The following is a 15000-nucleotide window of genomic DNA, read 5'->3' as shown; positions in this document are numbered from 1 at the left end:
TATTCTCGTTGCCGTTGCCGTTGAGGTTTGCTTACTAAATTCCCTAAAACTGGATTAAACGCAAAATAATGATGCAGCAAAATAATGAACAGCCAAAGCCAAAACAATGAACAGCCAAAGAGCACTAAGCAAACGAAGGCCCAGCCGAACAAAAAGACAGCTGAGAGTGCAGAAAACATCTCTGCTACGAAGCATCTTTTGAAAATCAAAACATATAAACGACTTTTCATCAAATTAGCCGCCATTTCTATCAGGTAGTTTCGTGAAAATCGCTTGGGCAGTCCACGCATCGCGCAAGTAATATCCTCGGAAGAACTGGGCACCATGTCTAAAAGTAACTTAAGAGGGATTACCATGGGTATAAGGCCAATAGAGCGTTTTCACGTGACGTCACGGCGGCCATGTTGTTGTTCCAAAACAAAGGAATGGTGGCCATGATGGTGTATCAAGCTAATCCTATGGGATTTGAACTCTATTTAAATGCAAATACTTTCATTTGTTTCAGTAATCCAATATGGCTGCTGTTCACATGAGCACATGACTGAAAACGCTTCATATGGGGAATTTACTCTCTTTCCCTTGGTAATCTCTTGGTTATTTGCAAAATGTAGCTGGATTATAAGGCCGTAAAATTTTGGTAATAAGCCAAATCCTTAGTGAAAATTGTATAGCTTTTTGAGAATTGTTGTGATAGTGAACCGTTGTAGTCGGTTGAGTGTACTTTAGATTGGGTATGCTTATGCAAAGAAGGAAAATAACTGGCATATTGTTAGATTGAGTTGCACGTCAAATGCATGTTTGGATTTTGCCGTTGCTATTTAATGGTTTTGACATCAAGGAAACTGGTATTTTTTAATTTCCATTTTCAGGGCTGTGCTAAACCCAGTAATTAATATTACTGTTTTTGGAGAGCTTGTAAAGTTTGGAACTCAAGGTAGACTATTGGAGCAACTGCAGAATACCCCGCCACAGCTAACCACTATTGTTTCCCCTATGCGGCATCTTTTGAAGAACGAGACTTAATACAATAGAGCCTATTCTTATTCAATGAAATGCAAATAAGTGGCGGGGTATTCTGCAGTTTAGCCAGATTATTTTGGGCTTTATGAGCAATGGGCTGCATTGTTGATTTTCATGTTTGTCAAAGTTTAATTTGAGGTAAAAATTCTTGAAGTGTATATTAATTTTGGTCAACATTGTTAGGGTTAGATTTTGGAAGTACTATATTGTCCCGGGTGCGGGGAGAAAAGTTTAGTTTTGACATACGAAATTGCCCCACATAGCGGGAAATTTGCTTCATTTAGACGGTAGGCCTGGTCTAATGCCCCGCTATTCCCCGGGTATGGGGGTGCGGGGCTTTCCACTGACTAGTGCATAAGGACAGACAAAAGTTTCTCGCATTTCGAAGTCTTCCATTCTTCAATATAGGCAGTGATCTCTTGCTCTTTGCTATTACAGTATCCTGGTTTAAGCACGTTCAACAATAAAGTTTCCCTCTGAGGGAAACTAAATTCATCAAAGACATCAATTTTACGAACCTAAAATCAATACATTGTTAAAATAGCTCCAAAATAGAGCGTTTTCATTCACGTGACCAGCAGCCATATTGGATTACTGAAACAAAAGAAAGTATTTGTATAAAAATAGAGTTTAAATCCCAGAGGATTAGTTTGGTACACCATCATGGTCGCCATTTCTTTGTCTTGGATCACCAACATGGCCGCCGTGACGTCATGTGAAAACGCTCTATTATCAAAGCCGTTGAAATGAATAGCCATCACTTTAATCGCAAGTTCAGGAATGTTGGTAAATGATGCGCTTCATTGCGACCCGTGGGAAGCAGTCTCAACTTGGCAACCAAAACTGGTTTGACGTAAAATCTGATCTGTCTCTTCGCATGGAAATGAGGTTCTGGGGTCGTGCGACCAGAGGCATTTTTTTCCGTCCTCGACCGTTGATTTGGAATCGCTGAGCGTTCTCTCCGACCTTGAAAAAAAAAAAGGTCCGCAATTCGTACTTGGGATCTTATGCTTAGTTTAACTCCATTCAGCCTACCATGCGTCCATGCGTGATTGGTTGAAAACTTGCCATAACAATGCAGCAGTGAAATGGGTTCCTTCAGTATGCTTCAAATTTCAGGACCTGTTCAAAATTTTGCATCGATGACTTGCTGCTAATCTTTCTCGTATTGCCATTTGAATAGTTTAGACAACTTTTGGTGCACACTACATCATCTGTATCAGCTATTTACTAGCAGCAGAAGCACTAGAATGGCTAAGAAACAAGCATGGCACCGTCATACATTCATACGATCTTATAAATGATCAAGAGAATGCTGAAATTCAACTAGAATTCTAAGATGAATCATCATTAGATAAGGTGTTCAATAAACAAGTACCCTCAGAGCTTGGTGCAAATTCCCAAACTACTGGAAATCACAGTCCATCAGCAATAACAATAGATAAATGGCCAAGAGGAATATCTGATGACCAAATACGTCAATCAGTTAGATCATTAAATAATTAAAAATGCAACGCAAAGCTTACAGCAGGGTGCTTTCATGGACTAGAAATAAAATGAAAACCTCAACAGCCTGATCATGAAGTCACAAAATGTTGAACCAGTTTATTTGTGTATAACTGGAGGTGATGGTGCTGGGAAAAGCCATTTGATTAAAACAATTTACCACACTGTAGTAAAAACCTATAGACAAGCTCCAATGAATACTGAGAATCCAACAGTGTTACTATCAGCATCTACTGGAGTAGCATTAATAAACATTGATGGTACACACAGCATTAGCAATACCTAAAAATACAGGTGATGATGTGGAGGAACATCCAGGTCCTACAATATTTGATATCATTGACCCAACGACCACTGTGTCTGCTGACTCTAGTCAAGGAAGCAATCTTTGGTGTGAATGCTGGTAAGCAATGTGTAGCAATGCCACTTACTGCTACTATATACCATTAAATACAAGATATTAGTTTGTGGACTAATTCTACTTTGAACAATATATTGGTTATTTGGAGTATTCTTTGAGAGTGCAAGACTCTTATTCAATGAAAGTATTTGTTAGAGTACAACAACTCTTTCAGTTTGAGGTGTAACCCACACCGATAGTTCAAGCCGATAAATACTGGCTTGTGAGATACTCGTGAGGTACTTGTGAGATGTGTGGTGCAACCCGCGCCAATGAATGTGGGCTTGCGAAAGCGTCTTAGCTTCAGTGCACTCTGCACTAAACACAAGCGGAGTCTAGACATGTTGGCTTGCGTGAGTAAACAACTCCCGTATCGATATCGCCGAGGAAACTCCACTCGGCAGCGATGTCACCTGGATGAAATAACAAAGACCGACCAAACAAGGCAGGAAAGTGTATTTAATTTTCGGAATGAAAGAACGAAAACCAATCAGAAAGAGCACGACAGAGCAATTTTGAAACAGAAATAACTTACCTTGTGCAATTACAACTAATTTGGGACGAAAAGCTCTTCAAAATTTTCCCAAAACGAGGAAAACGACCACAGATTTAAATACACAACGAGGACAACAGGCTAGAAGCAATGGCCGACACTTGAAACCAATGACTCGCAATTTATACTAGTACCCAGTTTACTAGTCTCCCTCGCAGCCGTTTTTTGGATGTCACGCATCGTTCCCCCCAAAGTAACGGCTGCTGACATCCGAACCACATTCCTTTCTCATTGTCCTTGCGGTTTGTTTGCGGTCCATTGAACAGACCAATCACATAACAGAAAATCTGAATGACGTAACGTTTCGCGGGAAAATTTGGATGTGGCAGATAATCTAGCTAGTGCCACTGATCATGTCGGTGGAGACACCGAAGAAAATTGTCGATGAGAGTCCAAAATGCTTCACATGTTCATCGCAGTGCCCTGCTAAAGAAAGAGTATACATTTTTGGAAAAACATCTCACAATTTCGCTGAAATTATAAAATCTACGCTTAACATAGACGTCAACTGCTACGCCAACAACAACACGAACACTAAATTGTTTGTTTGCAAGACATCGTCCTACAAGCGGTTGTTAAAGTTTCAGCGAGCAACTGAGAAATTAGAAGAAGTTAAAAAGAAATTATAAAATCTACGCTTAACATAGACGTCAACTGCTACGCCAACAACGACACGAACACTAAATTGTTTGTTTGCAAGACATCGTCCTACAAGCGGTTAAAGTTTCAGCGAGCAACTGAGAAATTAGAAGAAGTTAAAAAGGAAATACAAGACGCCTTTCAAGGTAGACCAAGGGCTAAACGCTTGCTTCGACCTACAAATGGAGATCAGGAGGAAATAAGCGCGTGCTTGCCGTCAACAAACCGAGCGAAGGCGTCGAGAACACTCCAATTTAGCTCCGCCAACGTCTCTTCTACCACTTGTGCTTCTTCATTTGCCAGTCAGCCACTGCTAGCTGGAGCGAACCCGCTTAGTTATGATCGTGGCTTCCTATCACCGATACAGGGAGTCGATCCGAATTATCGAGCGTTTCCACACGTTGACACAACACAGTTAATGTCATTTCCTCTGTAGCAAATGGTTTTTGCCCAGAGGATCGTTTAGAAGGCATTAACCTTCAGTTGGGTGATTGGCATGCAGCTGTGAAAGTTCTAAGTGTAAGTGCCACAACTGTTACAGTAATAGCTACATGTAGTAAGGACAATAAATATTTTATTATTAGTTTAGACTGACTTTGTCAAATGAATGTTTTTTTTAAGCAAGTTTATCTGACTTCCGGTTTCTAACCGCCCAGATTGTTTTTACTCAGGCATTAAAAGAGGATAAGATTCATAATAGCAGTGGCAACAGTAATGAATTGCACTAAGAGGTCATGTGACATTGTCTTTATGAAAATGAAAGTTACATGATTTTGCCTTCGAAACACTATAAGTGGGCCATCTCTTAAACAAAATAATAGTGATTTGGTATTTCAAACCTGCACCATTTGCTTAAAATGAGAAAGTCCGTAGGTGGTCACGTGACCAAAACTTGATTTTTTAAAATTATGAATTACCGCTTTCTGACACAAATTTTGCACTTGAACTTTAAAGAAAATGTTGAAAAGATGATGTGGTAACATTTATGGCACATCTGAACTCAACTATCAAACATTTAACAAGATATAAGCAAAAAGTCGTTTTGGCCGCCATGTTGGAGGGCAAGAGTATGCCCTCCAACATGGCGGCCAAGACAAATCATGCTACTTTGTTGAAAAATCAAAGTACCATAAAATATCTCCCTCAAATGCGTTTCCTCTCAAATTTCGTGTGTAAGATAATTTTCATGTGTTCTGTCAATTTTTGGCAACAGCAAGATTACAACTCACTGTTTAAGGGAAGCATTGATCACGTCACCTCTTAGTGCAAGTGGCCTATTATTAGTGGAATTTTCCTCTATGTTCACCTGATACCTATTGAACCAACAAATACTAATCATAAGCTACTTTTTTCAACAGCTAATATACTCCAGATTCTTCAGTGGCAAGTCAGATTCAGATCTGTGCACCCTTTTTTCAGACCGCACCCTTATCAACAGGAGGAACGTAACAGGTGATCCTCATTCTTCTTACAGGGCAAACAGGGACTTTCTCCATGTCATTTTCCAGTCACGAGTGATCACAGCTGCAATGACAGTGTTAGGTTTTGAAGACAAATCAAGTGCCCCAGAACACTACCCACTGCCAAAAGACATAGAGAAAACAAGAAAAGCCCAGAGACTTGAGTACCTCCATGGCATCTCTGAAAAGGTGGTTGATTCTTTCATTTTCCAGTCGGGTGAAGAAGTGCAAAAACTAGTGGATGGAGTTTTGACTGAAGAAGAAAAAGATATTTTGCAGCAGCAAGAACTTACTGCTGAGGGGAGATTTCCCTGCAGATTCCCAGGATGCAATAAGTCCTTTAAGTACAATGGCAGAGCAAGAAAGAATCATGAACTGTCCCATGATCCACCTGTTCAGTTTGATGATTCCATGATACTGAGCCAGTCTTCACCTGAATGCACAGCCCCTCAAAAAGAGACAACAGCAGGTGATGATGTATACAACTATAACTGTGCACTACTGGCAGATTGCTTTTTATTTTTCAATTTTCTTGATGCTATTAAAGAAGGGGATGGAGAACGAATTATGCGGCAATACAAGTACATCATGCTTTATTGTAAGGCTGACGGAGCACATAGCACAAAGTACGCACTAGAATGTTTATATCAGTTTTTCTTAGTGCTTGCACTGTTATCACAAAGAGACAGTGAGCGGTTTGTTTGGAACCGCTCTGTTAACAATAGCGGCAGAAAAGGTGCTAATATCCCAATTGATGAAGACACAGAACATGACAACAATGCCATAAAGCAAGGCATTAGAAATCTTGGGCCCAATATCACTGAGAATGCTGTTCAAAGAATATCTTTTGCACGAAGTCCAACAGCATCATTACTGGGCAACCTTGATGATGGCATCAAACGACAGTTGCCATCGGGCAAACATTCCCATGGAAATCTGCAAAGGGACTTAAATGAGCTCATCAAAAGAGCATTTGAATTTAGAATATTCAGTGAAGTTGAAGGACGCAGTTACAAGATATTTAATGGCTTCCACAGAGACAGACTTGCTGATTTGGATGTGTCTAGTTTGCACCAATGGATAAAAAGGCACAAGAAGAACATTACATGGGGAATTAGGGCAAGATGAACATTTACAATTAATTTGCAAATGTTAACAAAAAACTGAAGAGGTTACATTGCATAGACACATGTTGCATACTTCCACAAATTGTTTCATTTGAGCAGTTACCTATTATAATTACTGATCCCCATGAAATTCTATTGTTCTCTGTCTGCATTAAATCAACGATTGTAGTCTTTAATATGGCAAAACAATTATACGCGCTAAATAAGCATGCTGCAATATTTTAAATAATTGTAGCCTGCACACTGCAATATTTTTAATATTGCAGCCTGCACACTGCAATATTTTTAATATTGCAGCATGCTTATTTAGCGCGTAGAATTGTTTTGCCATATTAAAGACTACAATCGTTGATTTAATGCAGACAGCCTCAGCTGGCTGCAATATTTCTCATAATGCCATGTGCCTCAGTAATTATCCATTAAATATTACCACTTGGCCATTCGGGCGGGGATCCACACCGGCTTCCACCAATGTACAGAAATCGGTTAGATTTTCTGTAATAACTATAGTTTTTGTGTTAAAGATGAAACAACAACAATGATATTCAATGTAAGGAAAAATGTAGACTCGGAAAAATATCCGAGTCCCAGATGGGATTTGAACCCACGACCCTCCGTGATCTAGTCGGAAACAGAAATCGGTCAGATTTTTCGTAATAACTATATTTTCAATAAAAAAAACACTTTCCACGTTGAAATCTGGCCAGCATCCCATCTGACTGACTCAGAAATACATCCGCACCTGCCATTGTACATTGTGATATAAGCTCTTTAGTTTTTGTTTTTATGGTGCTTCTTATAATATTCTTCTGAATTTATTTACGTTTCACTTTTGAAAGCAAAATAAACAATATTTCGCAGCACCTAATAATTCACCTTTGTCTCAGATTCTTGACATCAACATGGGCTACAAGTATTCCACGAGACAAAATGTCCATTCACAGTTTATTTATAATAGATCATCCAAATTCATGGCCTCAACAGTTGCTAATACAGCTGAAGGAAGTTCTGTTTCTTGCGAATTACAAACAGGTTCTTGCTCTAATAAAGAATCGTCTATTTGGGAAAGAGACAAATTATCTAGAATCATCTCAAATAAGTCATCATCTTGGAGAAATTCATTCCACTCATCAAGAAGCTCCTCGTCAAAATCATAACCATTCTCCTCTAAAGGAGAAGGCTCAGATGACTGTACGCCAGTGGCCACATCATGAAAAACTTTGCTGATAACTTTCAGAATCTCCCGTGCATGACACATATCCCATATCTCCACAAATCTATAAACATCTGATAAACTGAAAATTACATCCAGATTATCCAAAACTTGGGTGATTTGGTGCTCGGAGAATCCGAGCATAAATTGCAAATTTGTGAGTGTCTTCACATCACCACGAGCTGTTGTGTTCAACAGTTTGATAAGAATGGTCTTGTGGTATTGAACAAGGAGACCCTCTACAGTTTTTCTCTGCTCTGCATCCACTTGCCTTTTTTTAATTGATGCACCATTGTTTACTTTCTCTTGAAAAAAAGGATAAGCTGCTAAAGCTCCACAATCAGGCAAACTGCATTCACAATCTGCAGCACAGTTATCACAGCACAGATGTGGAACTTCGTGCTGCCAAGTAGTGCAGTTAAAGTGCTTGAGCAACTCCTTTCTTCTGCAATGATTTGTTTTCACATATTGTTTCATATGGCCATCAACATGGGCTAGAAGGATTCCATGGTACAAAATATACACAGCACTTTGAGTACCATCCCTGCCTGCTCTCCCAGTTTCCTGAATATAAGATTCCACATTTTTGGCAGGTCCATAGTGAATGACTCTATGCACTCCCTTGCAATCTACCCCCATTCCGAAGGCAATAGTGGCAATCAACAATCGAATAGTTCCATTTATTGACTGGAAGGAGAGAAGAATTTTCTCTTTGTTTGCAGATGGTGTGCAGGAGTGGAGCATTTCCACTAGTGCATTTCTTGGATCATCATCACTATAAATATCCTTTCCAAGCATGCCTTTGATCATTCCGTATAAAATACTGCATTGCTTGATAGTCTGGCAATAAATAATTGTTCTTTCAGATAATTTACCTTTCAGTTTCAACTCTTCAACCAGCCACTCAAAATATAACTCATGGTCAGTATCTTTTTGCATACACTGTACAATGTAAGTTACATTTGGCTTGTTTGGGCCTTCTTGGACTTCAAATGGTTTCTCCATAAGAAGGATGTTTAAAATTGTTTCTTTTGTCAGGTTTGTTGCCGTTGCAGTCAAAGCAATCATTTTTGCATTTGGTGCTAATGATCGCAGCTCATGAAGTCGGCCATAACACTCACGGAAAGCTGCCATTTTATTGTCCTCAGATGTTCCCCTATAATGTATACATGTATGTTAACAGCTAACAGGCTTGTGAGTAAGGGAAGAAAAATAATTACTTAAAAAACAATAATAGGAAAGGCACTGAAGATAATGAACCTACAATATATCTAAGATAATTTTAGCAAAGACGAATTAATAGAATAATTATTTTTTATTGTTTATTAAGCGAGTGTTTCTTTTCCATTTTAATTTTACTCACATTTATATTCAAATATAACTGAAATTGCTTCTTTGAAAGTCTAAAATGTCAATAATGGAAATCGATAAAACTTGGACTTACCAGTGCCGTAAAACATGAGCTTCATCGACAGCAACAGCACAAAGTTTCTTTGAGTAGACATCATTACTCAACATGCATCGCCAGCGCTCGTTCATAAGCCACGCTTCAGGTGAGCCATAGACAATTGAATATTCTCCTTTCTCTATCTTTGCACGGTCAACTTCGACGTTTGATGAAATATTTACGGCAGACAGGCCAAGTCTTCTCAAATACTTCACTTGATCTTCCATCAGACTAACCAACGGAGACACAACCACAACAATGTGCCCGCTTTCGTCGGAAACATGGTCAAACACGAGCGGCAGAGCCTGGTATATTAACGATTTCCCGGATCCTGTAGGCAAGTTAACAAAAACATCTTCCTTCTCGACGAAGATTTTTCTGATTGCGAGCTTCTGGTAAATATTAAGCTTGGAAATTTTGAACTTTGACGACGCTTTGCGAAAAGCTTCTTCAAGCGCCGCCATTTCGATTTATGTTGCTTGTGATATTTTCCACGTGAGGACCCCGATAAAAAGCCATATCTGATTGGACGAGTCTCGAACGGCGAGTCTGGCGCGAAAAGGTTCCTGAAAATGGAACCCAAGCTGTGATTGGTCAATTTGGAGAAAGGAATGTGGTTCGGATGTCAGCAGCCGTTACTTTGGGGGGAACGTTGCGTGACATCCAAAAAACGGCTGCGAGGGAGACTACCAGTTTACATGCCAGACTATTTATACTCTCGGCGATCTGTCACGTGTCATCTCGTCCACACTGACCCACTGACTGACAATCAAGATCTGCCTCTGAGGGTCTGTATGCATGAGCATAAGACCCCAAAAATTCCTCTGGCACCCAGGTAATTGAAAGGCAAGCTGTCCGAGAACATTCACTGATATTCGACGCTGCCGTCTATTGTTAAGGTACGTAATTACGTAAACTGGTGTGGATGCTCCAGTCTGACGTATTCGGGAAGAGCACCCAAAAATTAGAAGAATGCATCTTGCAAGGTTCTACCAAGTCGGGATAGTATAATTGGAAAGATCTCTTAAATGGCCCTTGTTGGATGGCCCTTGTTGGGCGCTGCCGAGAATCAGTAAAGTCAGTCTGTTTTCTGAAGAGGTGATTGGTTGTTGAATTATTTAGTGTAACGGTAAGGGATTCATAAGTTACATTTCAGTGGAATATTGACAAGCAAGTATGAACCAGACCGGCAGCCGAAGGTGAATCCACGATGTAGCATGTTTTGTGATGCCTGATCGGGCGCCAACAGTAACCACTAAGCGTCAGGCTAGAACCGAAAGCACCCGTTTTGCTGCATCGAACGTCACATTTATGTTTTATCAAAACGTGACCACTATGGATATGCGTTTCATATCCTGGAGCAAAATATGTCAGCTGTAGCTATCTAAACACGAGAACAATGTCTACTTTCGTTTTCGTCTAGTTCACTTCCGCTAAGACTAGTTTGAACTGCAAATAAGATGCACGGCTTCGTTAGCTCATAGTTTGAATGTATAAAAGAGTATAAAGTATAATAAAGCTTCCTTTTTGAGTTTCGTCTTAAAGGGTTCAACGGAACACAAACCATCTTACCCTTGAATCAAACGGGTCGGTGATATTGCATTTGGTCAATATGCGGCTCTCAGCCTTCAGAATATGGGGTGGATCAGTGGCTAAAAGCAACTTTGTCTACCTATATTGTACCCTATATTTGTCAAATCTCTCGTTAGCAGGCTGATAAATTCAGTCAAGGAGCTCAGCAGCAAAGAAGTATCCTTTATTTTTTTCTAGATAAGTAATCGTACCTGATCAGAAGTCGCACTGTTATTTTCAAGGAGTAGATTTAACTCCAAAAAGGGAGTAAAAAAAAAAAGGTACAAAACCACTCCATTTTTGGAGTAAAATTCACTCCATTATTGCTTACTCCGTTTTTGGAGTAAAATGTACTCCCATATCTTTTACTCTTTTGTTGGGGTAAAAATTTACTCCAGTATTGTTTACCCCTCCTGTGGTGTAAAATTCACTCCAATACAAGAGTACATTTTATCCTTCTATTGGAGTGAATTGAACTCTTTAAATGGAGTTCAATTTACCCTTGACAGAGTTAAATTAACTCCAAAACTGGGGTGAGACAAAAAGGTACAAAACCACTCCTTTTCAAGAGTAAAATTTACCCTATTAAACTTTACTCCCCTTGTCAGAGTAATATTTACTCTTTCTACAGAACACATTCGCCCTCACTAGATCTACTGTACCTTCATTTATAGTCAGATTTCTCATAAAGCCATAAAAAGTTCATTTTTTTTATATTAATATTATGTAAAGAAAAGACCAGGTTTACAATGAAGCATCTAATACTGGTAATTTTAATCATAAGATTGCAAAGAATGCACATGATAAATACAATGTATACACATACAAATACATCACAAAAATCAAAGCTATCTTTATTCTAATTATTCAGGCAATAATAAAGTGGCAATCAGCTGAATGTGTTCTTGCCTTAAACAAAGATAAATTCAGTGGTATGTGTTTGATTACAGATTGCAACAATGGCTGCAAAATCTAACTTCAATTACAAAAACTAAAGCATACAACATACTTGGATAAATGTGACTCAGTATAACAAAATGGGTTTTATGTACGTGTAATACAAGTCAGTTCTTACAGAAAGAAGTCAAACGTAAACAAATGGAACATGCCTTAGGATAACTGATGCAAAAATTTTGCCATCGTTGAACTTTACCAATGTGAACAGAAACAACAGAATTGTTTCCAAAAAGAAAAAAACTCAGAACTTAAGCTGATAATTTACATTAAGAAAAAAGTAAAAACTTTTTGTTTCCAAAAAGAAGAAAAAAAACCCTGAGATTAAGCTGATAATTAAGTATGCTCCCAGCAAAACAATTACAGAAAATGAAAGTTTGAACAAAACCTTGCTTTCTGCCACAAGGTAAATGTCTCTAGTTCAATTAGTGTGCCAGAAGCAACAATCCTTGCAAATGTTGTTTTTAGAACCTCTCCATTGATTGACTCATCATCCTTAACAATAATCAAAGAGAATAATGATTAGTACGTATAACCCCTTCCAAAATTAAGATCATTCCACAATATTCTAACAAAATAGGAAGAGAGCACAAATCTAATACATCCCTAATCCTGAGAAACAAAAGACACCAGCCACCCATTTTGGTGTACCAAATAAAATTAATGGAACCACATGTAATACCGGTACTTGCATGAGATTATATCTGTAACATTTTTCTTGATCCATTGAGTAACTCCGTTTAATATCAAATTAATTTTGTCATAACACTAAAAATTATTCAGGCTCTAAATACAAATTAAATCATACTGCATTAATGTATCCACAAACTCCGAACACCCTGGGGAATTTTGGAAGAAATTTCATTGTTTACTTCCAAGCAAAGACAGAGGCAACGGCCATATTCAACTGATTGAAGATGGACGCCTCATTTCTGACAGTATTGATGTCGCCAACCTTTTCAACGATTATTTCATTCATGCAGTACCTAGGCCTACCCACATGTCCAACTTACAGCCAGAAGAGTTTAAAACTCATTCCAGTGTTATAGCCATTGAACAGAAATTTAAAGGACAAATGAGCTTTCCATTCACTCCTGTCCGGGATTCCTACATCAGAAGGATACTTTCTAGTATCAAAATCAATAAAGCCACCGGTGCTGACGGAATCTCTCCACGCCTGCTGAAACTTGCTGAGCCAGGAATTCTCGGTTCTTTTACAAAATTAATCAATCGGTGCATCATTAATAGCTCCTGGCCTACAGATTGGAAAATTTCCATTGTCTCTCCGATCTATAAAAAAGACAGCGAGACTCTAAAATCTAATTACCGTCCTGTATCTGTGTTATCGGCCGTTTCAAAAATAGCCGAAAGAGTTATCTTTGATCAGCTATACGAGTTTTCTCTTGACTTTCTCAGTGGGAATTTGTCTGGTTTCCTGAAAGGACATTCATGTACAACAGCCCTTCTCAAGACATGCGAAGACATTAGGGAAAATCTAGACTCTAGCGAATACTCTGCAGCAATTACTATAGACCTCTCCAAAGCATTTGATTCTATTAACCATAATTTGCTTCTTGCAAAGCTGTCAGCGTATGGTGTAACTGAAGACGCCCTACAACTTTTATGTTCTTACTTGACTGATCGAAAGCAACATGTCAAGATAGACGGTAATTTGTCAGATTGGCAAATTATGAAGAGTGGAGTTCCTCAAGGTTCAATCTTGGGCCCCCTTCTCTTCAATATATATATGAATGATGCGAACTTTTCAGATATTTCGTGCTCCTTAAGATTTTATGCCGACGACACTACGGGGTACTCTTCAAGCCTTTGTCCATCCACCCTGCAGATAAACCTACAAAAAAACCTTGGTCTACTCGTCTCCTGGTTCCATAAGAACTGCCTGGCGATCAATCATAGTAAATCCCAATCTATCGTCTTTAACAGAGCAACTTTACCAACGCCCTTTGTTATCGAAAGTAACGAACTGGATTACGTTCCACAGATCAAGCTCCTCGGAGTAATCATTGACAATTCACTCTCTTTTAAAGCACATATTAAAGAAATCTGCTGGAAAGTGAACATAAAAGTTTCAATTCTTCGTCGCATTCGTAAATTTGTACCCTTAGATATTATGATTAAATTGTACAAAGCATTTATTCTGCCTCATTTCGAATTTGCATCACCACTGTTCATAGGTCTAAGTAAAGGTCTGTCTGCGAAACTAGAGTCAACCAACGCATTCGCTTTAAGGATTCTCCTTAATCACTCTAAATCGACTGCTTATGAAGAGTTACTTAACATCGCACATATTAAAAGCCTGGAACACCGACGCATAGAACAAGCACTGACACTCGTATACAAAAGTATTTATGGCCAGGCACCGAACTGCATTCGGGAAAGGTTTATCCTGCGTAGCAACGGTTACAGCCTACGGGGCCATCTTAAGGTTGTTATTCCAAGACCAACCTCATCTTATATGCAACATTCTTTCACGTACCAGGCTAGTAAACAATGGAACAATCTACCAGACAAAATAAGGATGTCAGAATCCCTTACTACATTTCGGAAGAACTTACAAAACATACAATTGTCTTCATCGTATGACTGCAGCTGTATTTTTTGTAAATAGACAGTCTAATTACCAATATTTTCTTTTATTGAATTATTGATTATTGTAATAGGGTATTATTCATTTCAGTTGATTTAATTCTTATTTCTTATTTTTTACTCATTACTTGTACATGTAAGATTATCTTAATTATCACATTGTAATTTTTTATGACACATTTGCATTTAAACGAGCTATCGCTCATATGCGATATGTGTTTAAACAAAATTACTTACTTACTTACTTACTTAATGATAAAAGTACACATACAGTACCGTGCAAATGTAAGTTGACAGTCTCGACTCGAAACTCTATCCGCGATCCTCGATGTTTTCGAGAATCGAGGATCGAGTTTCGAGGCTCGAGTTTCGAGTTTCGAGATTCGAGGATCGAGGATCGAGTTTCGAGTTTCGAGACCCTCGAAAATTTTTTCGAGGATCTCGATCAGAAATTTCGAGGTGAGGTGAGACTTCTCGAAAGCGAAACAATAGCGTTGGACAA

General features: G+C 38.8%; 2 protein-coding genes and 1 long non-coding RNA gene across 3 annotated transcripts in view; 1 reads left to right on the top strand and 2 right to left on the bottom strand.

Moving 5' to 3' along the window:
- Positions 1-3832: 3832 nt before the first annotated feature.
- On the top strand, positions 3833-6706 carry LOC137971743 (uncharacterized). The gene is made up of 2 exons (XM_068818519.1): positions 3833-3916; positions 5477-6706. Exons 1-2 carry the CDS (start codon positions 3833-3835, stop codon positions 6704-6706), a joined length of 1314 nt encoding a protein of 437 aa, XP_068674620.1.
- Positions 6707-7460: 754 nt separating this feature from the next.
- On the bottom strand, positions 7461-9829 carry LOC137971268 (ATP-dependent DNA helicase Q1-like). The gene is made up of 2 exons (XM_068818064.1): positions 9363-9829; positions 7461-9074 (listed from the first exon to the last, which is right to left on the bottom strand). The coding sequence occupies exons 1-2, from the start codon at positions 9827-9829 to the stop codon at positions 7655-7657; spliced, it is 1887 nt and encodes a 628-aa protein (XP_068674165.1). The 3' UTR covers positions 7461-7654.
- A 2276-nt stretch (positions 9830-12105) lies between these two features.
- LOC137972099 (uncharacterized) overlaps positions 12106-15000 on the bottom strand; it is a 26804-nt gene continuing 23909 nt past the window's right edge. Inside the window, exon 3 of the long non-coding RNA XR_011117032.1 lies at positions 12106-12386. This is a non-coding gene — a long non-coding RNA (uncharacterized lncRNA). The remainder of the gene's footprint in view (positions 12387-15000) is intronic.

This window comes from Montipora foliosa, chromosome 9, assembly GCF_036669935.1.
Source record: "Montipora foliosa isolate CH-2021 chromosome 9, ASM3666993v2, whole genome shotgun sequence".
Taxonomy (NCBI): domain Eukaryota; kingdom Metazoa; phylum Cnidaria; class Anthozoa; order Scleractinia; family Acroporidae; genus Montipora; species Montipora foliosa.
This window is presented reverse-complemented; position numbering and strand designations above follow the sequence as displayed.